The sequence below is a fragment of the Perca fluviatilis genome, chromosome 2, assembly GCF_010015445.1.
Source record: "Perca fluviatilis chromosome 2, GENO_Pfluv_1.0, whole genome shotgun sequence".
Lineage (NCBI taxonomy): Eukaryota > Metazoa > Chordata > Actinopteri > Perciformes > Percidae > Perca > Perca fluviatilis.
The window spans coordinates 45,184,501-45,208,579 of NC_053113.1; the positions used below are offsets into that span (position 1 = coordinate 45,184,501).

Here is a 24,079-nt window from a genome sequence, read left to right on the forward strand (position 1 = left end):
AGAGAGAAGCACACAGCTGTGCCTTGGAGTATCAAGAAGAGGAGTATCTTTCACTTCCTTTTTGCTTTCTGGTTCTTTGACATATTTTTCCTTCCCTTCCATTCATTTCTGTTACTTTCTTGTCCTTTTCTCTCCACATCAGCAACAAGAAGCAGCTGGCAGACATCATTGACCATGATTTGCAACCACATATTCATTTTTTATCTTAAATGTATTAGGCCAGGCATCTGGAAGGTCAGTGGCGTAATGGCCATTGTATATTTTATGAGCAGCAGGAAGCAAAGCTCTTGTAGTTAATCATGTGGTGGAGGGGGTTTTCAGGTAGAGACAAGGGCACTACTTAAATCATCACAGAAGCCTCCCCAAAAAGGTCAGATGCTTCAAAACGACACTGAATGCCCAAGAGTGGATTGAGTGGCTGTAATCATTTGGAGCGTCTGCCATTGTCTACGGGCCAAACACATTTGTGGAGGTGACATTGGACATCTACAGTGCATTCCCATGGCCGCTGCTACTGTAGTATGAGCCATTCCACGGTATGTCACATTCTGAGGAAAATAAGTTGAAATATTTTTTTCCTTCACCCCTGTATTCAATGTCTTAGAGTCATTTAAGTAAATGTGGTCATTAAGTGATGAGAATACAGATGCATCTGTGTTTCTACAGGAGATTGTTGACTGAAAGTGCTCTATGCTAACACTGTGGGGGTGAACAGTGGTGAGCCATAGCTGGCCACACACAGTGACAAAATTAAGACATTAACACATATGGCGGGAGCTCTAAAGCTACTAAATAGTAATTCATTTTAAACAAGATAACAATAAACATGTTGTCTCCATCCAGTTCTCCTACTATGGCTAAACCATAGCAACCTTCTTAGTGACAAGAAGCAATTTAGTAAACAATGCAGAATTTAGGTACTGTGAACCTAAATTTTGTAAAACAATCATCAACAGTATCTAGAATATTGTTTGTGTGATTAGTGGAAGAATCGCAAAATTGACAAATGATCAGAGGGACACTGATATGCAAACATGTTGTGAATGATCACCTTTTTTTCTGGTTTGCTATGCTGAGAAAAATTCTCATCAATTCAATGAGCTTCACCTGGAGGGCATGGGAGTTTCACACTTTTATTCCCAGTTTTACCCACACTGTGGTGCCTCGACCAACTAGGATTAGCTAGTTCAGTACAAGGACAACCCTTTCTCACTCCCAACTCGTAAAATACTGACGCTTTGTCAGTGATTCTCTGCGTCAGATACCGACGCAAAAATCCCCCTTTAGCATCTGTATGGAACTCAAAGGCATAGCAGCAGCTCGAACACGGCGCTATAAGATGACACAGTATTAATAACGACAATGGTAGAGAGTAGCATGAATGACCAAAAACCCACATAGGGAGATTGGTTGGGGTGGTGGATGGGTCAAACAACACAGGACTTTCACCCAGGAGACCGGGGTTCATTTTCTGTTATTGTCCCGCGTGTCACTGAAATGTACATTTTGTAACCCCACCCACGATCTTATCCTAAACCTAACTGTCCCGTTCTTGTGCCGAATGTCAGTTAAACGTATGTCCTGACCCAGAGCGTCAAAAGGTAAAACGAAATATGACTTTTTTGAGACTTTTTGCATCAATAACATATGCTAAAGGCACCTGACCAAGCATCACTTTTTGACGCAATGAGAGTGAGACTGTTTTCACAAGGAAGCTTCCTAAATGGGAACTCAGCCAATCATGTTGATTAGAATGTACCTCCCACCTGCAGGTTCTGCTACTAGGAATCAAACCCCAAGGGTCTCATTTATAAAACTGTGCGTAGGATTCTTACTATAAGTTTATGTATGCCCAAAAGCACAAAATGGCATACGCCAAACAAAAAAATCTGATTTATAAAACCGTGTGTATGCACACCTGTAAGCAATGCTCCCTTTATAAATCAGAGGTTATCAAGTGTGTGTACGTGGATCAGCCTCTTATCCCGCCCTATACATGCCCATTTTTAACCATAAATCAATGCAAAGCACCTTGTGAATGCTGATCAGTATATGAATGACACTGGCAGTTGTTACACCGAACATGACGACTGGCGGAGAAAAAGTAAAAAACTTCTCAGATGTTCAGGAATTGCTGCAAATTGAATTATGATTTCGGCCTGTTATTGCACAGTGTAGGGAAACCTGATCTATAACTACATGCATTAATATTACGTCCAAAACGGCAGGCATTACAGCACTCTGGGACAGCTTCGATATACCAGACGTATATAACAAGATTTAACTGAACTATATATTATATCCAAACAAGCCTTAGTGATAACATTGAAGATTATATATAATATTTTTAAAAAAAACACTTAGCTGTCTGCCATTTCTCTCTGGTTTCCCTAGAGTGGCAAGAACCTGTATTTGGACCGGGATGGCACGGTTCTGGTGCCTTGCCCTCTCTACTGGACCCAGTTCAGTACGTAGATCCAAGAGCTCAGCTTTAGGGAATTTAAATCGGCATATTAGCCTTTAGTCATCGTCATGGTCCCTGAAGTCTCTTTTTCTCCTGATTCTTCCATTGGCGTAGTCCTCCTGCAGGGCCAGCAGTGCCATCATGCAGCATTACGCACGGTTCAACGCAGTATTTATGTTTACAACATATTGTGATTGTTAACACCTTGCCAACACAGCATCAAGTTGTGGTATCCCCCACCCCGAGATACAATTTGAAGATGAAAGAAAGTGTAATAGGCAAACACTTTTCTTCATGCAGGATTTGTCACAAACAGTATTAAAGTTCGAACTGATAACGAGGACATTAAGGGTAACGATTGCGCGAGAGCTTAACGGCTGTATTTTCAGACTTTGACATTTGATGATATATGCACAGTTTTAAAATCAGATATTTAGTTATTTACACTGTGTTCTGCTGTTATCTAATGGTAGAGTTTTTGATGCTATCCTGAATTCCAAATTTTTATTTAAGATTTTAGTTGGATGTGTTTATGGAACAAGTATCACTCAGTAAAAGCGCAAATAACACTGCTGGATTTCATCTCATGGTAATGTAGATGATATGGAGTGAAAAAATGTGCGTGAGGCATCAATACTTGAAAATATTACGAGTAATCATTATTCCCATTACATTCTGCAGTCTGACTTCAGTTCACCACCTCACCATCTACGTCGCCAATTCCTATTTTGTCTCCAAAATGTGTGTACGCATGAGTCAGTTTGCGTGGAGGACCGCACATTCTCCCGTCAAGTTGTTTTTTTATAAATCACAACCTTTGTGTGGAAAGTGCCATACGCACATTTTCAGCCCCGTTTTTGTGCGTACGCCAAGTTTATAAATGAGACCCCTGGTCTTTGTAAATGATGGTAACTTTATTATTTTAGCATTACACGGTTGCCCTTTGGCCCGTTTCCTTCCTGAGTGATTGCCCCTGAAGTGCAAATAGAATGAATTAACACACATCTAAGAATCTACATGTGAATAATTACTGTACAAAAGTGACTTTGATGAGAGGAGAGCCGAAAGAACGCTTTGGCAACACTTATGTGACGGGTTGCATGGTAAATGTCTGGTCAGCTGATGCATTTCGATTAGCGTGAAAATGGATCCTGAGGAGGTGAAATGGAGGCTGGTCTCTGGAGGACTTGGCCTATTTCTTTGTTCCAACTTCCAAGTGGCCTATAGCCTCCGTTAGTCATGAATAAATGATGTTAAAACATGTATAAATGACTCATTTTTTACGAAAGACAAAGGAGCTGTGTGCGTGCGGCGCAGTCTCTTTTTTCTTTCTCTCCCTTTTCCGCCGAGTGGTGCGTGTGCCCGCTCGCGGTGTGAAGCGTGTGTCCGCGCTATTCTCCGACACTCTAATGATGCTGATAGACGGCCTTTTGTACAGTCGGGCCGAACTCTATCGGGCTCGGGCCTTTTCGGGTCGTACTTTTAAGGCCCGATTACAGCTCGGTGCACGGCTAATTCACCAGTGTTAGCTTCCTGTCGCCGACTCTTGTAAAGACAAAGCTAAGTAAATAGTTAAAAAGATATACTGATAGAAAGTTAACAAGTTATACTTTAGTTAGTTTTACACCATTAAATTAACTGAAAACTTTACCACGTCATTTCTATTCATATTTAAACAGATATTTTGAACGTTAGCCAAAAAGAGTGTGGACACAGTCCCGTTGGTACACAAATTAGTACTACATAGCTGGCAGAGATAAAGGGTAAGTTTTGGTGAAAAACAACTTCGCAGAATGACATTAAGTGTAACAGAATGTAATAGGAGCCCCAGGTTCTCCAAAACTGGCCCTGTGACAGGGAAGAAGAACAGAGAGCATAGACAGACAGCAAAGTCGTAGCCACTTAATATCAATGGAGTCCTCTACTGTGGCAGATAGTGTCCAGTGGGAAATTATACAGAATGGTTATTGGCCACTTAACCACCATGAAGGACAATGGCCTTCCTTTTCAATTATACTGAATTAAATAAACACATACTCACATTCTCTCTCTCTCTCTCTCTCTCTCTCTCTCTCTTTCTCTCTCTCGCAATCTCCATTTCAATTTTTCAATTTTTCAATTTCATGTTGCTTTATTGGCATAACAAAAAAAAATACATCTGTGTTGCCAAAGCATAAGAACAAACATACATATAAAATGACAAGGAGTAAATACATCTGATGTAATAATAATAATACAAGTAAACATATTATAATTATGATATAAATGCAGGTACTAAACAACTTCTGTGCAGTTCCCTCAGAGGGTACATTGAAACAATATATATAAAAAAAAGAATACAAATAACTAAAATAATAAATTAGAAAAGAAATGATAATCTATACAATTCTCTATTTATTTTGCCTTGTATTGTGGCAGGAGAAGACATATTTAGCTGCTAGCCATGCCATTTTTATCTTCCCCTAATAAAAAAGGAAGCTTTTTGTCCTCAGTGTAGGTAGTGAAGCCTGGTATATGTTTTTTGAATTTTTGGAAATATTTGGTTCTTAAGTCTTCATATTTGGGACATGTACATAGGAAATGTAATTCTGTTTCGATATCCTGGTGGCAGTGTGTACAGACTCGTTCCTCTCTTGGTCTCCACACTTTTAAATGTCGACCTCTTTCAATTTCAAGCTCATGGTCACTGACTCTGTATTTTGTTAAAATTCGTATTTCTTTTGGATTTTTAGTTTTGAGATATTCGGCCAATTTGATATCTCTGTTCAGGGATTGATAACAGAGGAGTTTGTGTTGCATTTTATTTTCATTTTGCCATTGTTCTGTATACTCGTCTTTTAATTTAGTTTCAAATCTTTACTCTCTCTACCTGTCTGTCTATTACTGACTGTGTTTAGCTCAGTGTACCTCCGAGCCAGCTGGTCAAAGGGGTGGACATCTGAACACTTTTGGTTGCTCAGGAGAGCTTTGTATGCAATGGAATTTTTATCAGCTTGATTTAAATGCTGCCAAAGTTTAATTGACCTTTTTTGGATTTTAATTTTCAGAGGGAATATACAGAGTTCTGCTCAGCATGCATTGTTTGGGGTGTTTGGGCGAACTTTTAGAATCATTTTACGGAATTCCAATTGTAATTTTTCAGTGGGAGTTTTATCCCAGTTTTTAAATTCTGGTTTCGAAATCGGGCCCCAAACTTCGCTTCCGTAAAGCATTATTGGTGTTATCAGAAAATTGTAGATTTTTAGCCAAATTCTTGCGGGGATATTTGTTTTTCCAAATTTGCATTTGATTGCATACAAAGCTCTCCGAGCTTTATTACATAGTGTGTTTATGGCCAGGTTGAAACTCCCTGATGCACTAATTTCAACCCCTAAGTAATTATATGATCCCTTTAGTTCTAGTCTGGTGTTGCCCAGAGGGAAGTTGTAACTCTGTCTATTTCCCCGAGATCTGGCTCTCCTCTGAAATACCATAACACTGGTCTTTTTCAGATCGACTGTCAGTGCCCATTTCTGACAGTGCTGCTCTAGGACGGACAGGCCCTGTTGTAAACCCTCTTCTGTTGGGGACAACAGAACCAGATCATCGGCATAGAGCAGGAACTTGATGTTGGAATCGTGAAGTGTGAGACCTGGGGCTGCAGATTGTTCCAACATCGCTGCTAGTTCATTGATGTAAATGTTAAACAGTGTTGGACTCAAACTGCATCCCTGTCTCACTCCACGTCCTTGTTTAAAGAATTCTGTTCTTTTGGAGCCAATTTTTACTGCACATTTATTTTCTGTGTACAGTGATTTAATAGGTTCATAGACTTTACCCCCTATACCGCTTTCAATAAGTTTATAAAAAAGCCCATCGTGCCATATTGAGTCAAAAGCTTTTTTAAAGTCTATAAAACATGCAAATATTTTCCCATTTTTAATTTTGGTGTAGTTTTTAATAAGGGTGTGCAGAGTGTAAATGTGGTCTGATGTACGATATTTTGGTAAAAAGCCAATTTGATTTTTACTTAAGACATTGTGCTTGGTAAGGAAGGACAGCATTCTGGCATTAATAATACTGCAGAAAACCTTCCCCAGACTACTGTTCACACAAATGCCTCTGTAATTGTTAGGGTCCAATCTGTCGCCATTTTTGAAAATAGGGCTGATGAGTCCATGGTTCCAGATCTCAGGAAAATAACCAGATTCCAGAACAAGGTTGAACAGCTTGTGGAGGGTTGCCTGCAGTGTAGGGCTACTGTGCTTTAGCATCTCAGGGCAGATGCTGTCCACTCCACAAGTCTTTGCAGCCTTCAGAGCCTTAAGTTGGCTCTGTATTTCTATTAGTGTTATTTCTGTATCTAGGGGGTTTTGGTAGTCTTTCACCCTTTCCTCTGACTTTTGAAGATTTTCAACGGCTGAGTGTTGATGGGGGTTGATTGCACTATAAGCAATATTCTTATACAAAAATTCAAAGTGATTTTTCCAGATCAAACCATTTTATATTGTTAATTTATCTTTATTTTGTTTTGGACTGAATTTATTCCACAAATTCCAGAAGATGTTTTGGTCAATGGCTTCTTCTATTTTGTTAAGTTCTTCAGATCTGTAAAGTTCTTTTTTCTTATTGATTAGTGTTTTGTAGTATTTTAGTGCCTGATGGTATTGGACCCGTATTTGACTCTCATGGGGTTCTCTGTGTTTTTGGTTAGATAATAGTCTTAGTTGTTTTCTAGCATAAACACATTCATTATCGTACCATTTTTCTTTTGAAGGTTTGTGTTTTGTTATCTTTTTACTATAGTTAATTATTTTGAGATTTGATTTTGTAGTTAATTCATCCAATATATTGTTTAAATGCTGTGTAGCCAAATTTACTCCATCTTTTGTGCATGGGAATTTAGTGAGTCTGTAGAGATTAAGTTTTCATAAGTCAAATGTCAGGTGTTTGTGTTTAAATTTTGGGAAAAATTAGATTGGACTGACTGCAGTTCTGTGCATTCTGTCAGGAAGTGCAGCTCTGTCTTGACTTTGTCTCTCTTGCACGTGTCATTACAAGTACCTACCCATGTGAAGTGATTCCTTCCGAGTGAACACAGGGAATCTGACTGCAGGAGATGTGAAAGAAATGCATTAAGGTTTTGCAAATTCAGCTCTGTTTAGTTCCGGTGTTGAGACGGCAAGACTTAGGGACGGTCTACAAACTACAACACCAAAATGAGATACAACAAAAAATATTTAATTTAATGATTAAATAAGGTAGTGTCTCCAAACTTACTTCAATTATAACTTGTCTCCTGCTAATTGTACTACAGCACTTTTAAAAAATAAGCATATGACTATTTTTGAAAATATTTTTGTATCTCTTTGTAGTTTGTAGACGGTCCCGAAGTACTTGCCTTGCCGTCTCAACACCAGAACTAAACAGAGCTGAATTAGCACAGCTTTTATGCATTTCTTTCATATCTATTGCAGTCAGATTCCCTGTGTTCACTCGGAAGGAATCACTTCATTTGTATACGTTTGAATTGAGCCATGAAATTACACATGATGTTCATCAGATTAACAGATAATTTCGCAAGTCAAGAAACTGTCAGTTTATTGTTAAACTGTTGAAGTATAAGACACACAGGAAATAGAGATTTAGAAAGACTACACACTTCAAAGTCACATGGATGACGTCTCGCTGAAGCTACGTTGTCTGTGTGCATCGTACTGGGGATGTAACGTTACTTAAATGACCAGAGGATCTTGCTTGTTCTTTTGCTTATCTGCTTAAAACACTTCACTGGATAAAACCATAGACATTATATAGAATGGACCAACAGATCCCGTTGCTCTGGACGGAGACGAGTGAAGGATATTAGAAGCACTTTTCCGGTGAAAAAGCAGCCTCCAACTGAGCGAGACGACGTAAATGTGACGTGAGCAACCTGTCTGAAAGTTATAAATCTTCTGGTAGCTGTGCCAAGAGAAATCTCAATCATTCCCAATCTCGCAGAGATGGAGAGCGTAGGTATATGTAAGGAGATAACATAGGCACAGGCTAAGTATTGCTAACTAAAATGCTAGTTAACATTAGTAATTAAACTTAAACAGCTAATGCAAGTCGAAACTGCCTGCGAGCTTCTCCTGTTCTATACGGTAATTCCTCTAGTCCCGTAGATATGACACAATCGTTAGCCTATTTTTACAAAAACGTCTACTATGGAGCCATAACATGAGATACAAGGTAATGGAGCCTTTTATACATTGTTGTGTTTCTTTAGAAATAAACAATGGACAAATAAAGTCTTTAAAAGCTTCAGATGTAAAGTTATTCACTGTCAAAGTGACGTCAAAATGAATGGCAGTCAATGGGATGCTAACGGGGGGGTTGTTAGCATTAAAATGGCGCCAAAGGAGCTACATGTTGTGAGGAGAAGCTTACCCCCTTGGATAAAACACATCAGGTAAGATAACGTTACGTGTGTTGTGTCTCAGAGCTTAGCTAGCTAGCTAGCGAGCAAGTTGAGTAGTAATGTAGTTCACTGAGCGGTTTCACACAAAACTAAGTGGTCATATGACTATTGGTGATGTAGTTTTGTTTCTGTTGTTTTTGGTTAACTCTAATTGTTTTGTTCCCAGATTGGTCCTGAGGCAGAACAGGGTCAGGAGGTGAACTGAGCGTCAGGACCAGCTAAGTGAAGGCACTCTTCTCTTTGCTCAGCTCTTGGTATTGCAGGTCTTTCTGCTGATAGGAGTGGGGGCCAATATTTGATTACACGTTTTTTAATTTTGATTAATAATGGGAATTGGCCTAATTCAGCTCTGCAGGCGCTGTTGGTGGTTTTTCTGTGCACCTGTTGGATCCTTTTACAGAACTCTAGATGCAGGATTTCAACTAGTTTTTTTTCCGAAATGGGCCAAATTCTGGTAGGAAATAGGACCCCACAAATCACTACCTTAGAGGAGAATTGGTTCTATTACAGACCTAAATAATTGTAATCCGTACAGTTGTCTAATTTGTGTGTTCCTAATGTGAAGCTGTATGTGTTTCCTTCAGATCTGGATCTTTTTTGAAAATTCATTGTCTTTTGTCTTTTGAGTGTTTACTGCCAGGGCCCAGGTCTGGCAGTACTGCTCCAGCAGGTCCAGGTTCTGCTGTAAGCCCTGTTCTGTAGGGGACAACAGAACCATGTCATCTGCATAGAGCAGGAACTTGATCTGAGTCGTGTAGAGTGACACCAGGTGCTGCTGATTTCTCTAGGATGGTTGCCAGTTGGTTAATATAGATGTTGAATAGAGTGGGACTTAAACAGCAGCCCTGTCTGCTTCTATGCTTCTGACAGAAGAATGTTGTTCTTTTGTTGCAAATTTTAATACTGCACTTATTTATCCGGTGGATGGTGTCAGGATGGAAGTGTCTTTGTGGGAGGATGGTAGAGATTATGATCTTTGATGAGGGGAAGGTCTGTGTAGCCCTCTGTGCTACTCTCTTCACAGGCTCTGCTACCCTCTCTTGTTGTAGTCTCAGGTCATTAGTACCTGTGTGAATGATAATGTGGCTAGGCTGACCCAGGATGGGCTCAGCTGGAGGGCATTGTCAGTCCTGGGGCATTGGATTTTGGTTACTTTGTCTCTGGGGAAAAGCTAGTCCTCATTCACAAATTTCCCATTGGAATCTATAAGAATAATGATCTCAGCATCACTGGTTTTCTTTTGCTCTCCAGAGATCCTAGGCTTGTTGGTAGTGGCCTCTCTGTATGGGTCAGTGGTGGAGGGGGTGGGCATTACTGCAGGTTGTTGTGATGGTCTGCTGTTAGTTAAGGTGGAGGTGGATGGCTGTGGTTCAGGTTGAGGGGGGCTGTTGATGGTGATGGAGGGTTGTGGTTGGTGTTGGCAGGCTCTCAGACTGTGGGGCTGCTCCTTGATGCTGAGGATGGTTTGCTCTCTCAGGTGCAGCTCCTCTCTTACAGCAGTGAGTTCTCTGCCCATGGCCCGTCTGTCCTATGCAACTCCTGTCTTACAGCAGTGAGCTCTGTTCTCAGAGCTTATCTGTCCTGCTGCAGTTCCTGGACTTCTCCTCTTAGCTCCTGTATGGAGGCCTTCATCTCATTCCTCACCTGGCTGAACTGGTCCCTTCGCTGCTGTGTGGATTCAGTGGATGTCTGTTTGGAGAGCAGTAGCTCTTTCAGTTACACCAGCTCTACTTCTTGCAGAGACAGACTCTCTCTCATCTGGCACACTCTGTTATCCAGTTGACTGCTGTGTCCTGAATGGTCTCCCATAAGCTGTTCCTCTTCCAGCTCTTCGCCTGGTGGCTGCTCTGTGGGGTTGATGTTGCTCTTCTCCTCACTGCTGATCTTGTCTTGTCTCTGTTTCTCAGTCTCTGACAGAGCTTTGTTGGTGTTGAAGTCCTCTTGGACAGAGCTGAAACTGCCCTCATTGCCTTGAAACATGATGGTCCCATTGTGGTAGACATTGACAGTGAGAGGTGGGCTGTCCTTGTCTTCATCTTCGATGACTGTCTGTCTCCAACTGCATATGCCTCTCTTCTTATGATGGTCATAGTGGGCACAGACAGCTTTATGCCAAGCATCGGTATTGTCCGTGTACAGTAACTTTACGTACACACCGCCGCCGACTTGAGTTGCAGAAGAAGTTTTGGCCGCCCTGTCAAGGACGGTTGTCAAAACGTACGGGGAAGGTTTTGACGCTTTGGCCGCTCTGACGTGGCAACACATTCACATCAAGCAAGGAAGACTAGCATAAGTACTTAAATAATAAAAACAGCTTCACCAGATCATCGGAGACACCAAACAAAGCAAACAAAGTCATATCATAAATTCTAGGGAACCCAGCAACAGCGATGATGAGCTTTTCCTCAATTTTCTCGGAACCAATGTTTTGGTAGGAACGAAAGTTTACATTGTATGTTCTCTGGGATCAGCCAGCGCGAAGGACGTCTATATTCCGATTGGTTGCTGGTTGTTTGCCGCTTAACCGCGTCATAGCTAATTACCATAAAGTTGACGGAGCCAACAGATTTGCCGCTTCTTGCAGCTGAGAGAAGCCAGCTTCCATTGAAAATGAATGACTTCCTGTAACTTTGAAGCTCAAGTCGGCGGTGGTGTGTACGTACTGTAATAGGTAATTCTTCCTCCTGTGTGGCATACATCTGTTCAAGTTTTTTGTGTTTATAGGCCTTCTTTGCCTGTGCACCTTTTACTTATTTTGGGTAGCCAATCACAAGGAGGCAGAGCTCTCATTTCTTAACTGCCGCTCTGCTGCTCCCTGTGCTGCTACTTAGCAGGCTATATTAAGTTAGCACAGGGCTAGCCTTTGTTTCTTGAGATAGAAGTTTGAAATTAACTTAGCGTAGCATAGCATAGACTTCTTGCTCCTCTTCTCTGTCTTTTCCTTCCAAAAGTCTTCTTCTCGCAGGTTTCCCTCTTTTTAAGGTTTGTTTTTTTGCAAATTTAGGTTTATCTCAGTTTAAAACTATTTGTCATTTCCGTAGGAGCTTCAATGAAACATTTTTGCTCTCTCTCTCTCTCTCTCTCTCTCTCTCTCTCTCTCTCTCCCTCCTCAAGTAGCTTTACTGATGGTTCAATGCTCTGGCACGACTGTGTCTATAAACATCTGTGCAAAGGACAGTGGCGATGCATAGCAAATTTTACCGAGGAAAGCCAGTGAGCTTTGATTAGCTCATTCTTGTTTCCTGCGTCGCAGCTTAACGTTAACGTCAAGCTGGGAGCTTCATGTAGACAGCTAATGTTAATCCAGCTGTCAGAATCCGCATCAACTTCATATATTAACATCTCTATTCTAAGTTCAGTGAAGTCATTTTTCACCAAAAACTCAAGATCGCCATACATTGTGTAATCTTGCTGCTATAACTTACTGTTACAGCTGACGCCGGCTGGCATCGCCGCATACGTAGTAGTTACCATAGTTATGCATCTGGTCTGAGACATGTGATTGGTGAGAAGCCTGGTTCAACCTGGTCTCCCTCTTTTTTTTATTTACGATGAATTGACCATTCAATGTCAAGCTCGTAGCTACTTAGTTAGCATTAGCTAATGTTAGCTAGCAGTAAGAATATGATACAAATCAAGTTGGAAATTATGTTTGGCAAGGACATGATTGGATATGAGATAATTTCCATTTGTAGTTGCATTATAGCTTTTGGATTTTGCTGAAGACAACTTTTAGAATTAGGTAATGTTAGCTAATGCTAGCTAACGTTAGCTAGTCTTAGCAAATCTATTTTGAACGGATGTTTGGCAAGGCATTGTTTGGATGTTACTGTATTTGTTGCTCTAATGGTGTTGTAATGTGTTTGTAGAGAGGAAAATGCCAGGCGGACAGGGGAAAATGCAGATCACCTGCAGGAGGGACTGAAGCAAGTAAAAAGGTAACCTTGTGTGTGTGTGTGTATGTGTGTGTGTGTGTGTGTGTGTGTGTGTGTGTGTGTAAGAACTGGGGGGCAGGCCTCGAAAACTTTCCTTACGAAAGGTGTCACTGCAAGCTGATCCTTTTTGCCTCCCTTTAATTTGAATAAACCCATGCACATATTCTTGGGCAATTTTGAAAAGTGCTTTGAATGTAGGGAAAACATGATAGGCTAGCCTACAACACTGGACAAATTGCCTTATCCGATCATTGAAAAATCCTAGGCCTTGGCTACTGAATTTGTTTCCAAGTGTGCATATATGTGTTTGTTCTGTTTAACTTAAAGGCAAATTTTTTTGCATTGTGCTTGTAGTGTCTGTTTTAGATGATCTTACACAGCAGATAGGGACAGCCACCGTCACCCAATTTACTTTTGCCCAGGCTGTGCAAAAGTGTCTGCGCTATGCGCCAGACAAGGCAGGAGGGACTGGACCATGAACTGTAAATAGGCTAAAGAAGACAAATAATGAAATAAGAGGCTAATAAAAATGAATGTCACGTGTCAGACATAACAGATTTCTCTGGGTTTGACATTTGGTATAGTGTGAGCTGTCGAATAACACATTGTGAGACTATGGACGAAAGCGACTGAGGTAATAAGTCTCATCTCTACCAGTTTGATGCCCCGTCCCACGTGGTCGACCTTATAACTTTACAACTGGAGAATGCCAAAAGCGAAGACGATTGGTTTGGGAAATCACTGTAGTTCCCCACCTGTCTTCACCTCCTCCAGCATCCAACGAACTTCAACTGACAAAATCTAGGCAGATGGTGATGTATAGCCAGATTCTTAATCTCAAGCTCAATGGGTCATCACTAGCTGTGCTCCCACGCTCCGACCGTCACAAGGCTACGAGGCACACCCTGACTGTGAGGAGAGCGAGTGAGAACGGGAACAACTGAACGCTGTTTATAACCCTCAGCTTCGGTTACAGAGCAGGACCTGGAGCTAAGCGCTTCTAAGCTAGTCGGCTCCATGGCTACACCTGGCACCTGCGAGTCCCCACTTCCCCGCAGGATTTCCACGTTATTTAAGGACCCAAACAAAGAAATTGCTGAACTCAGGGAAGATGTTCGTCGTCTTTCCGAGGATTTGAAAACTAAGGATGCTTTGTTGGCCGCTTGCTTGGACGTGGCTCACAACCAGTCGCTCCGGATTTCGACCCTCTCGGTGGCCCTCCACGACACGGAGCCGTGGGTCCCTGCCGGGCGCCCAGCTTCCTGCTCGACACCGACCATTAAAGCGTCGTGGACTGAGGTGGTTTGCGGCTGAAGGAAGGCTCTGGGTGGGGCTCCATCGTTTCCTGCATCACCTCCCGCCATCTGCAATCGCTTCGCCATCCTGTCGGTGCTGGATGTCCACAATGTTGACTGCTCTGGCTTGCGCCAGGTTGCAGATATAACTGGCTAAGATTGTGGACCTGATACTCTCATTCCCAACGTCCATTAAACATACCGTTGTCCATTGTGGACACAATGACATGTCCAATAACTCTACTAGTCCACAGAACAGCTACATAATTCCAGTAAAAGACCACACAAAGTGGTGAGTCGGCAAAGAAGTAAGAAGCACTCAACTGCAAACATAGTTAATTTGGAATCCATTCCCTGTCAGCTACAGCCTGTCCCAAAAAATGTGGCAGATATTTCCCTTAACACAATAGCTCTAAATGTCAGATCATTAGCAGGAAAATCATTTTTTACTAAACACAATCTTGATTTTATTTTTTTAACTGAAACCTGGTTAGACCAGAATAACAGTGCTACTGTTCCAATCAAGTCAGCTCCCCCTGGCTTTGGTTTTATGAGGTGGAGTTGCTATTTTGTTCAAAGACTTATTCATATGTACACAAATATCTGTTGTAAATTTTGCTTCCTTTGAATATGTGGCTCTTCAGCTAATGTCCTCCGCTAGAGCTATATTTCTAATTATCTACAGGCCACGTAAGTATTGTGCTGCCTTTTTTGATGACTTTGCTGAACTGATGTCTATGATCTGTGTTGACTTTGACAGTGTAATTGTTGCTGGAGATTTCAACATTCATGTCGACAACCCCCAGGATAGAAGGACAAAAGAGCTGTGCTGTATCTTTGGTAATTATGGGCTGACTCAACATATAACAGAGCCTACACACAATAAGGGTTACATCCTGGACTTAATTATCTTGAAAGGTCTGAACATTTCCAAGGTTATGGTGAATGATGTTGCTCTCTCTGATCATTCTTGTGTGTTTTTTTTAACAGTTCTATCTCTGTGCAAAAAAGTGTTCAAACAAAGGCAGACAAAACAATTCCCAATATGACACAATTTCAAATGATTATCTTTAAAAACCTAGAGGACATTATACAACATCTGAAAACCTCCTGTTGCCTCAATATTCTACCGACGGGCTTCTTAAAAAATGTTTTAAATTGTTTGGCTTCTGATCTTCTACAGATTGTAAACACGTCTCTTTTTTCAGGTATCTTCCCACAGGCCCTGAAAACTGCAGTCATCAAGCCAATCTTAAAAAAGAGTAATCTAGATACATCACTAATGGACAACTATAGGCCGATAACACTCTCACTAACACTCACTTTTAAGCAAAATCATTGAAAAAGCAGTTTTTCAACAACTCAATCTTTTTCTATCCCTAAACAATAATTTTGATGCCTTCCAATCGGGATTTCGACCACACCACAGCACAGAGACAGCTCTTGTTAAAGTTTTTAATGACATCCACTTGAACACAGATGGTGGCAAAACTACAGTCCTAGTATTACTCGATCTGAGTTCTGCATTCGATACGGTTGACCACAACATACTTTTGGATCGATTGGAAAACTGGTTTGGCCTCTCTGGCTCTGTACTAAAGTGGATCCAATCCTATTTAAAGAATAGGAACTACTTTGTGTCCATAGGTAATTATGCTTCTGAGCACAAAGATGACGTGTGGAGTTCCTGGTGCCTCTTCTTTTTAATGTCTATATGCTTTCACTGGCCCAGATAATGAAAAAAGAAAAAACATAGTTATCCCAGAGATGGGGGACTCGAGAGTCTGAGACTCGGACTCGAGTCGCACTTAAGTTGCACAAACAGCTGACTTCAGACTTGACTCTGACTCGACCCAAAAGACTTCAGACTTGACTTGCGACTCGACCCAAAAGACTTCAGACTTGACTCGGACTCGAGCATCGAGACTCGTCAACAACCTGTTTTCATGCAATTATTGCTTTTTAAATATAAATGTATTCATGTATTTCTATTTTCTTTCATTGGCGCATATACGGGGAAACGTATGACGAGCTGTATGTCCCCTGCCCTTTGCCATAATGTGCAACGTAACGCATCCGCCTATGTGCGCACACTCACATATCAAAAAATGCATTGCCGATGGCGACACCAAGTCCTCCCGGAGTTGTGCCTTTTGCCATTAGTTTTGCTTTCAATAACTTTGTAAACAGCGGCAGTAAGCCAACAGCTGCATGCAAAGTGTGTGGCACCAAGATGCCGGATCAACAACGTCGGACTTCATCAGGCATCTTAAAACGCACCTAAAAAGGTCAGTCACTCACACGCTAATGTGATAGAGACGTTACATTTAGCATATATCGTCACAGGTAACGAGCTAACCATCGCAAAGTGCTGTGCTAATGCTGGGAACAGGCAAATAGTATCTTATAGTTAGTAGTCGCTGAGGCTCAGAAATCCATGCCGCACAGGAGGCGGGACGCACGGATCCATCTCCCCAGGAACAACGCTGTGTCGGGTGGGCAAACTCATGTGATGCGTAATTGATCCCGTGGATGATTTGTAGGCTATTAAGTGAACGAGGTGTAGCCGGTCCACCAAACACTGTCTTGACTGTCTTAATTCTGCACATATTTATGTTACTGTATTTACTATTTCATTATTACATCCATGCGTGGCGCAGCGGATCCGTCACCTGCCGTGGAGACGCTGGCCTCACTAACCTCTCCTCCTCTGAGTCGGGTCTCCCTCGCGCTGGACTCAGTTTCACTGAGCGTACTAACTCTTATAATAAAAAATAAATAAATATATATATATATATATATATATATATATATATATATATATATATATATATATATATAAATGGCATTACATCAGTGAGTTCAAACTGCTTATTGTGTGTAATTTGGACTGACACTGAGATGCATGTTGTCCTGTAACTGGTGTGGCACTGCCACTTTTCTCTTGATTTCCATTTCGACATTAGACATTTTTTTTAATGAAAGAGACGTTACATTTAGCATATATCATCACAGGTAACAAGGTAACCATCGCAAAGTGTTGGGTACAGGCACATTGTATCTTTATAGTTGTATCTATATGATGTGACAGAGAGGTTAATATTTCACCAGGTCCGAGGGCTAGATATGTTAAGTAGACCCCATAAAGTTATCCATACTGTACTGTATGGAGGGTAGCTACAGGACATGCTTTGAATTCATAAGATTTAACAATATAGTGTTAGGGACAGATCAGATGGCCAGAGACTTGAGACTTGACTTGGACTTGTGGCAAAAGACTTGAGACTTGACTTGGACTTGAGCTCAAAGACTTGAGACTTGACTTGGACTTGACTTGACCCTGCCCCTCAAAGACTTGAGACTTGACTTGGACTCGAGCTCAAAGACTTGAAACTGGACTTGCAAAAAATGACTTGTGAACATCTCTGAGTTATCATAGTTATGCTGATGACACACAAATCTACATAACGCTGTCACCTGGAGACTACAGTCCAATACAAAAACTGGCTAGGTGCATTGAACAAACTAATGATTGGATGTGCCACAACTTTCTTAAATTGAATGAAGAAAAAACTGAGGTGATCATTTTTGAAGCAAAAGAGGAACGATTAAGAACCAGCTCACAGCTTCAAACAATAATATTAAAAACAACAGACAAAGCCAGAAATCTTGGTGTGATTATGGACTCTGACCTGAATTTTAACAGCCACATTAAGACAATAACAAAGTCAGCCTTTTACCACCTTAAAAATATATCAAGGGTAAAAGGACTTATGTGTCAACAGGACTTGTCCACGCCTTTATCTTCAGAACAAAAAAGGGTGAAGCAGCGTTCAGTTTCTACACTCCACATATCTTGAACAAACTTCCGGTAAACTGTAGATAGGCACCTACGCTCAGCTCTTTTAAATCAAGGCTGAAGACCTTTCTTTTAGATACTGCCTTTGTTGAATTCTTTGCACTGCACTGTTTTGTGAATTCTATTCTTTTATTCCTGCATTTATTCTGTTTTCGAAAAAAAAGTGTGAAATAACTGAAAACCTGTCTTATATTTTAGATTCTTCAAAGTAGCCACCCTTTGCTTTTTTTGATAACTCTGCAAACCCTTGGTGTTCTCTCAATGAGCTTCATGAGGTAGTCACCTGAAATGGTTTTACCTTCACAGGTGTGCTTTGTCAGGGTTAATTAGTGGAATTTATTCCCTTATTAAGAAAAAAGCAAAGGATGGCTACTTTGAAGAATCTAAAATATAAGACATGTTTTCAGTTATTTCACACTTTTTTGTTAAGTACATAATTCCATATGTGTTCATTCATAGTTTTGATGCCTTCTGTGAGAATCTACAATGTGAATAGTCATGAAAATAAAAAGGAAACGCATTGAATGAGAAGGTGTGTCCAAACTTTTAGCCTGTACTGTATATCTATGCTCTGCTGTGCTGTGGAGTAATGTCTGGCTATGTGAGAAAAGCTTCTAGCAACATTGTTGTGAATGCTGCGGTCTCAGCCTGGCAACCCCCATGAACTTCGAGTCTGGGCAGGAGGGGGCGGGGGAAACGACTCTCCAGTATTTTGAATTGGTAGTGCAGTAACTATTTTAACCGCTTGCTGCCAGTATTACATACAATATTACATATTGCACCTTTAATATGTTTGTTTGTGTATGCATGCACCAATCACCAAGGCAAATTCCACGTAGGGTAACTACTGTGACAATAAACTCCATTCTGATTCTTATTGATGCTCAGCTAAAAAATATACCCAGACTGAATGTGAATGTGAACTAAACTGAATGTGCATTTATGCACAACGTCATTCCTTATCATCTGGACTTCATTGCTCTTGCTAGCATTCTACTGGCTCTGATGCTACAGTGCTGAACATCCAAACCTTTCAAAATCCATAGAGTCAAAAACTGTCTCTGATCTCATGCAAAAGACAAACAGATGAGTTTTGTCTTGGGACACAATAGCCAGTGTCAAAGATGAGCCCTTCAATTTATGTACAATGTGAATTCATAAGGGTATTAGGAACTGATTGACATATAGCTTCATGAAATGTGATCTTCTGACAAAAAAACAATCTAAACATGAGGTAAATGTCCCTATTGACCTCAAAAATTCAAAGCCTTTTTTATCTTGTCACACAATTGAGAAAACATAAGCTGGTATTTCCGAATTGGTTGGACTATGAAAGCATGTTTAATGTTTCAGGATATCTATGACGTATTTCTGGTGAAATCCTCTTATAAAATGCAAGCATATGGTAGAAGGGAGAGGAGCATAATGGAACTGTATTTTTCAAATAAACAGTTAATTGCTCTTCTGTCAGAGCAGCTGCTATGTAAGCTGTATATCTCTGCATTGCTGGCCCAGAGACGGCTGGAGAACTATTGTTGATGAAAAATTTAAATGCTTATTGAAACCATCCATCTGACATTAGGACAACACCATGCTCAGTGTTTTAACAGTTTAAACAAGGACATTGATTTGAACACAAATGGACAATGTCGAAATGGGTCCAGAGCCATTACATGCACATGGACAATACAGTGTCTGTATAAATAAAAACTAAGCCTTGCATAAGTCAAACACACACATGCTGATTATGGTGTCAGCATGTCACCCTGCTAGGAAGGAAATATATTTAAACCAGAGTTAGTATTGTCAGTCATGGAAATCACACTCTCTCACACAGAGACAGCTGGAGAACTATTGTTGGTGAAAAATGGAAATGCTAATCTATCTGGCAGTAGGCCAATGCCATATATGTGTATATATATATATATATATACTGTATATATATGAAAGTTTGTAAAAATGTACTCTGAGTAAACCTTACTGTGTTTTAAAGGAAACGAAAGGGGTGGAGGGAGGGTAATAAAACATTTTATATTATGATGATGATGTTATATGATAGACCCATTAAATTGAATAACACATTTAGGCTACAAAATAAAGTCCATTAATGTGTCAACATATACACATCAGACTACAGAGCCCTTAATGTCCAAACCAACGATATATTCCTTTTCTATAGATGGCAGGCAGCCCGTGCACACAACTGGTTATCAATTATACAACCAGAAAACAGGACAAAACTCGATTAAACAAAAGTGACCCAACAATAAATTAAAAGAGCAATTGACACCGCGGCAGGGTCAACAAGCTTTATTAAGCCACATAAATGAAATAGCCTGACAATTCCTATAGATGTAAAAGCAGAAAAAACATCATCCACCAAATAGACAGCACAGAGATATACAGTATAAACAATATAAGGTCCAAAGCAGATGCAGCCACAAATACACATATTACAGCACAGTTTTTACACAACTTGCATAACCAGTCCACTCAGTCTCTCTGTCCCACTATAACCAGTCCACTCAGTCTCTCTGTCCCACTATAATCAGTCCACTCAGTCTCTCTGTCCCACTATAACCAGTCCACTCAGTCTCTCTGTCCCACTATAACCAGTCCACTCAGTCTCTCTGTCCCACTATAACCAGTCCACTCAGTCTCTATGTCCCACTATAGCCAGTCCACTCAGTCTCTCTGTCCAATATAACCAGTCCACTCAGACTCTCTGTCCTGCCATAACCAGTCCACTCAGTCTCTCTGTCACACCAATGAGGTTTAATCATGTATCCAGTTAATTTAAATAGCTCACGTTTCTGTATTGTGTGAATAATTAACTTAATTTGATATTGTATATGGTATTTTCTTTTGCAGGGTACAAATGTTCCACCAAAACAAATTCCTTCCTGAGACTATTTGGCAGAGCCTCTGTCGCTGCATCCAGAGCTTAGCGCCGCCCAAGACAATTGGGATTGGTTTTAAGAAATGCAAACAACCCACTGCGCTGTGAAGGAAGGTCTGGCAATGCTAGATTAGACTTGACTTGGCTTGAGGCCTCCCTTATGAAAACCACAAGTTTTCCTTGAATATCATACATATCTTGTTTTTAGCACTGATAGCATGAATTTCAAAAATGATATCACACCTGCGTATGTAGCTGGCTTTTCAGCCAAAATAAGTGCTATGGTTGAGATTTTCCATGACATCAGGCTTGCTGGGGAATATCAAGAGGGCATCATATGCTGAATGGATGGATGTTGCTCTTACCTGGACCTCTACTCCATAGCCCATATAGACAGTGATGGTGTAGCTGCAGTCCATGGTGGAGTGAAGAGCAGAGCTGGACTGTGGTGGAGCCTCTATGTATCCTTCTGGCCCAGTTAGGTTCAGCTGGCAGGGAACTGCAGGGACAAACAGCACAGCAGCATGGAAATGATTCTGATGGACACACATACAGACACTAGGGCTGTGCAATTAATTGAATTTCGATTTCAATTTCGATTTTGGCTCCCAACGATCACCAAAAATAGTATAATCGAGAAAAAACGATTATTTTGCCATATTCTGTTTTGCAAGAACACTCTTAGTTTGTCTTGTGTTCTGAATGAGCAGGGACGTTAAATCACCTGTTTCACGTAACGTTACTCTAAGGTACCGTCTATGTGCTGGATTTGTCCTTTTTCCTAAGGTCAGCTAGCAAATAAGCCCACTGACGGCAACATTATTGATATTTTGGCACAATGTTTAGTAATGACAGTAGTAGTGGTCATAGTGAGTGAACATGTGATGTGAGATGCACATTGTGTTATGTCTGTGGAACTGTTCATTAGCTGTGTAACGTTATGTGTGATATCTGTAAAGCTGAACCGACTCACAGTAGTAAAACTGATTTAGTTCTGATCCAAAGACTCTTTCTGTGAGATAAAGGACACTAACAGATCATACCCTGGACACTATCCATTATATCCAAATGGTAATGAGTAATCGTGTTAAATAATTGTGATTTCAATATTGACGAAAATAATCCTGATTATTATCTTTTCCATAATCGAGCAGCCCTAACACACACACACACACACACGTTCATATTCCATATTCACAAATATTTTAAACCCCTCCAGAAATGGCCCATCCCAAATGGTCCAAAAACTCTTAGCTGTTAACGTCTTTAAACCATGATCTTTCCCTAAGTTTAACCAGATCATTTTAGTTGTTGTAATGATCATGTGTGTCATTTTGGAGTGCACGGACAAAATTCTATTTTGTTGTTACAGTAAGGTATAATGCCTTGTTGGGCTACACTCAGTCCAAAATGTTAACTTTTCACACAAAGTAGCTGAGCCTAATTATGGTCTGGTCTCTTTCAATATGACTCTAAGAACAACAGAAATGTCAGTACGTCATTAATAGCAAATATTTCTATATTGTTGGGTGTGTTACCACTATTAGGGATTTGGACTTTTGGCCCATCAAATACACTTGGTATCAAAGGGCAATTTCGTGTTTTTTGAACCTGGACCCCATTTTTCTGTGTTTTTGTGTGTAAGTGACTGATAGGAACAACAATCTTGGAAATTGGTCCAGTATTAAGTGTGAACACAGTAACCGGCAGCCACCAAACCAGGCTGCCTTGTAACCCTATGGGGCAAATGTTTTTTGCAATTAAAAGATTATTATATTATTATTATTGTTATTAAATGTTATTAAGTGCCTTAAAACATTATGGAAAGGATCTCTACAGAGATCGGCCTTTTTAAAATCTCTTAGAGACCTTTCTGTTTAATCAGAAACAGCTCTAGGGTCGCTAGCGCTAAACCCACCAGACTCCATCCTAAAAAAAACAATACTTTTAGCATGTATAGAGCCAACATATTTTCACATGTAAATTGGTAAACTATGTGTTTATTTCAACCAAAACTATAGTTGTGATGGTTGGAAAAGTGGAAAGACGACCCAAAACGGCTTTTCATAGGTTTATTTTGTCGACTTTGAATGAAGCGTATTTTACAATGCTAAAATTACTGTTTATTTACATGGAGTCTGGTGGATTCTTATGTTTAACAGAAAGGTCGCCATTCTTAGAAATCCTTTCCATAATGTTGTCAGACACTTAATTAATCTGAGCCTGTTAGTGGCAAAAGAAGCACTTTTGTGAAGGTAAATACAAGCTGGACAATTGCCCTTTTAACTTAGATTGTAACTTGTTTCAACGCTGCTGACTGCAGCGATCACACATGCAGTCAGAGATCATTGTTCCCATTAGTCATTAGTTTACACACAAAAACATAGGAAAAAAAACGGAAGTTACCGTTTAACATGTGATATGTATCTGTATACATTGTGTGAATTACTAGATATGATCAATATGTCTTTAACAGGTTATGTACCGCAGTCATTTAAAGTAACTGTGATAAAACCTCTTCTGAAAAAACCCACCCTATGGTCTTAGCCAACTACAGACTAGTGATGGCCAAATGAAGCTTCATAAAGCTTCGTGAACCATTTTATTTATTTTCTGAGGCCACTAGATAGCGATCTTTGTTTAAAGAAAAAGGCTCAAGGAATGGCAATTCAGTGGGATTTCAACCCATTGTTGAACAGAAAGCGCCATCTAGAGGTCTCAGACAATAAAGTAAATGCTTCTTGAATCTTCACGAGGCTTCACTTGGCTATCACTACTATAGACCTATATCTAATCTTCCCTTTCTCTCCAATATCCTTAAGAAGGTAGTTGCTAATCAGTTATGTGACTTTTTACATAGAATTAGTTTATTTGAGGATTTTCAGTCAGGATTTAGAATACATCATAGCACAGAAACGGCACTGGTGAAAATTACTAACGACCTTCTAACTGCTTCAGACCATGGACTTGTCTCCATACTTGTCTTACTAGATCCTAGTGCTGCATTCAACACCATTGCCCATACCATCCTGTTACAGAGCCTGGAACATTTAGTTGGCATTAAAGGAATCACACTAAGCTGGTTTAAGTCCTATGTATCATCTATGCATCTCAATTTGTTAATGTTTAAGAGGAATCCTCCAGGCATGCTAAAGTTAGCCATGGCGTTCCACAAGGCTCAGTAC

The 24,079-nt window shown here is 40.4% G+C and overlaps 1 protein-coding gene across 3 annotated transcripts in view; it reads right to left on the reverse strand.

Moving 5' to 3' along the window:
• Window positions 1-24,079, reverse strand: part of sez6b (seizure related 6 homolog b) — a 327,905-nt gene that overhangs the window by 196,538 nt on the left and 107,288 nt on the right. For all 3 annotated transcript variants that reach the window (XM_039778005.1, XM_039777999.1, XM_039777990.1), the window contains exon 3: window positions 21,260-21,393. In XM_039778005.1, coding sequence (XP_039633939.1) covers window positions 21,260-21,393 — 134 coding nt within the window. The remainder of the gene's footprint in view (window positions 1-21,259; window positions 21,394-24,079) is intronic.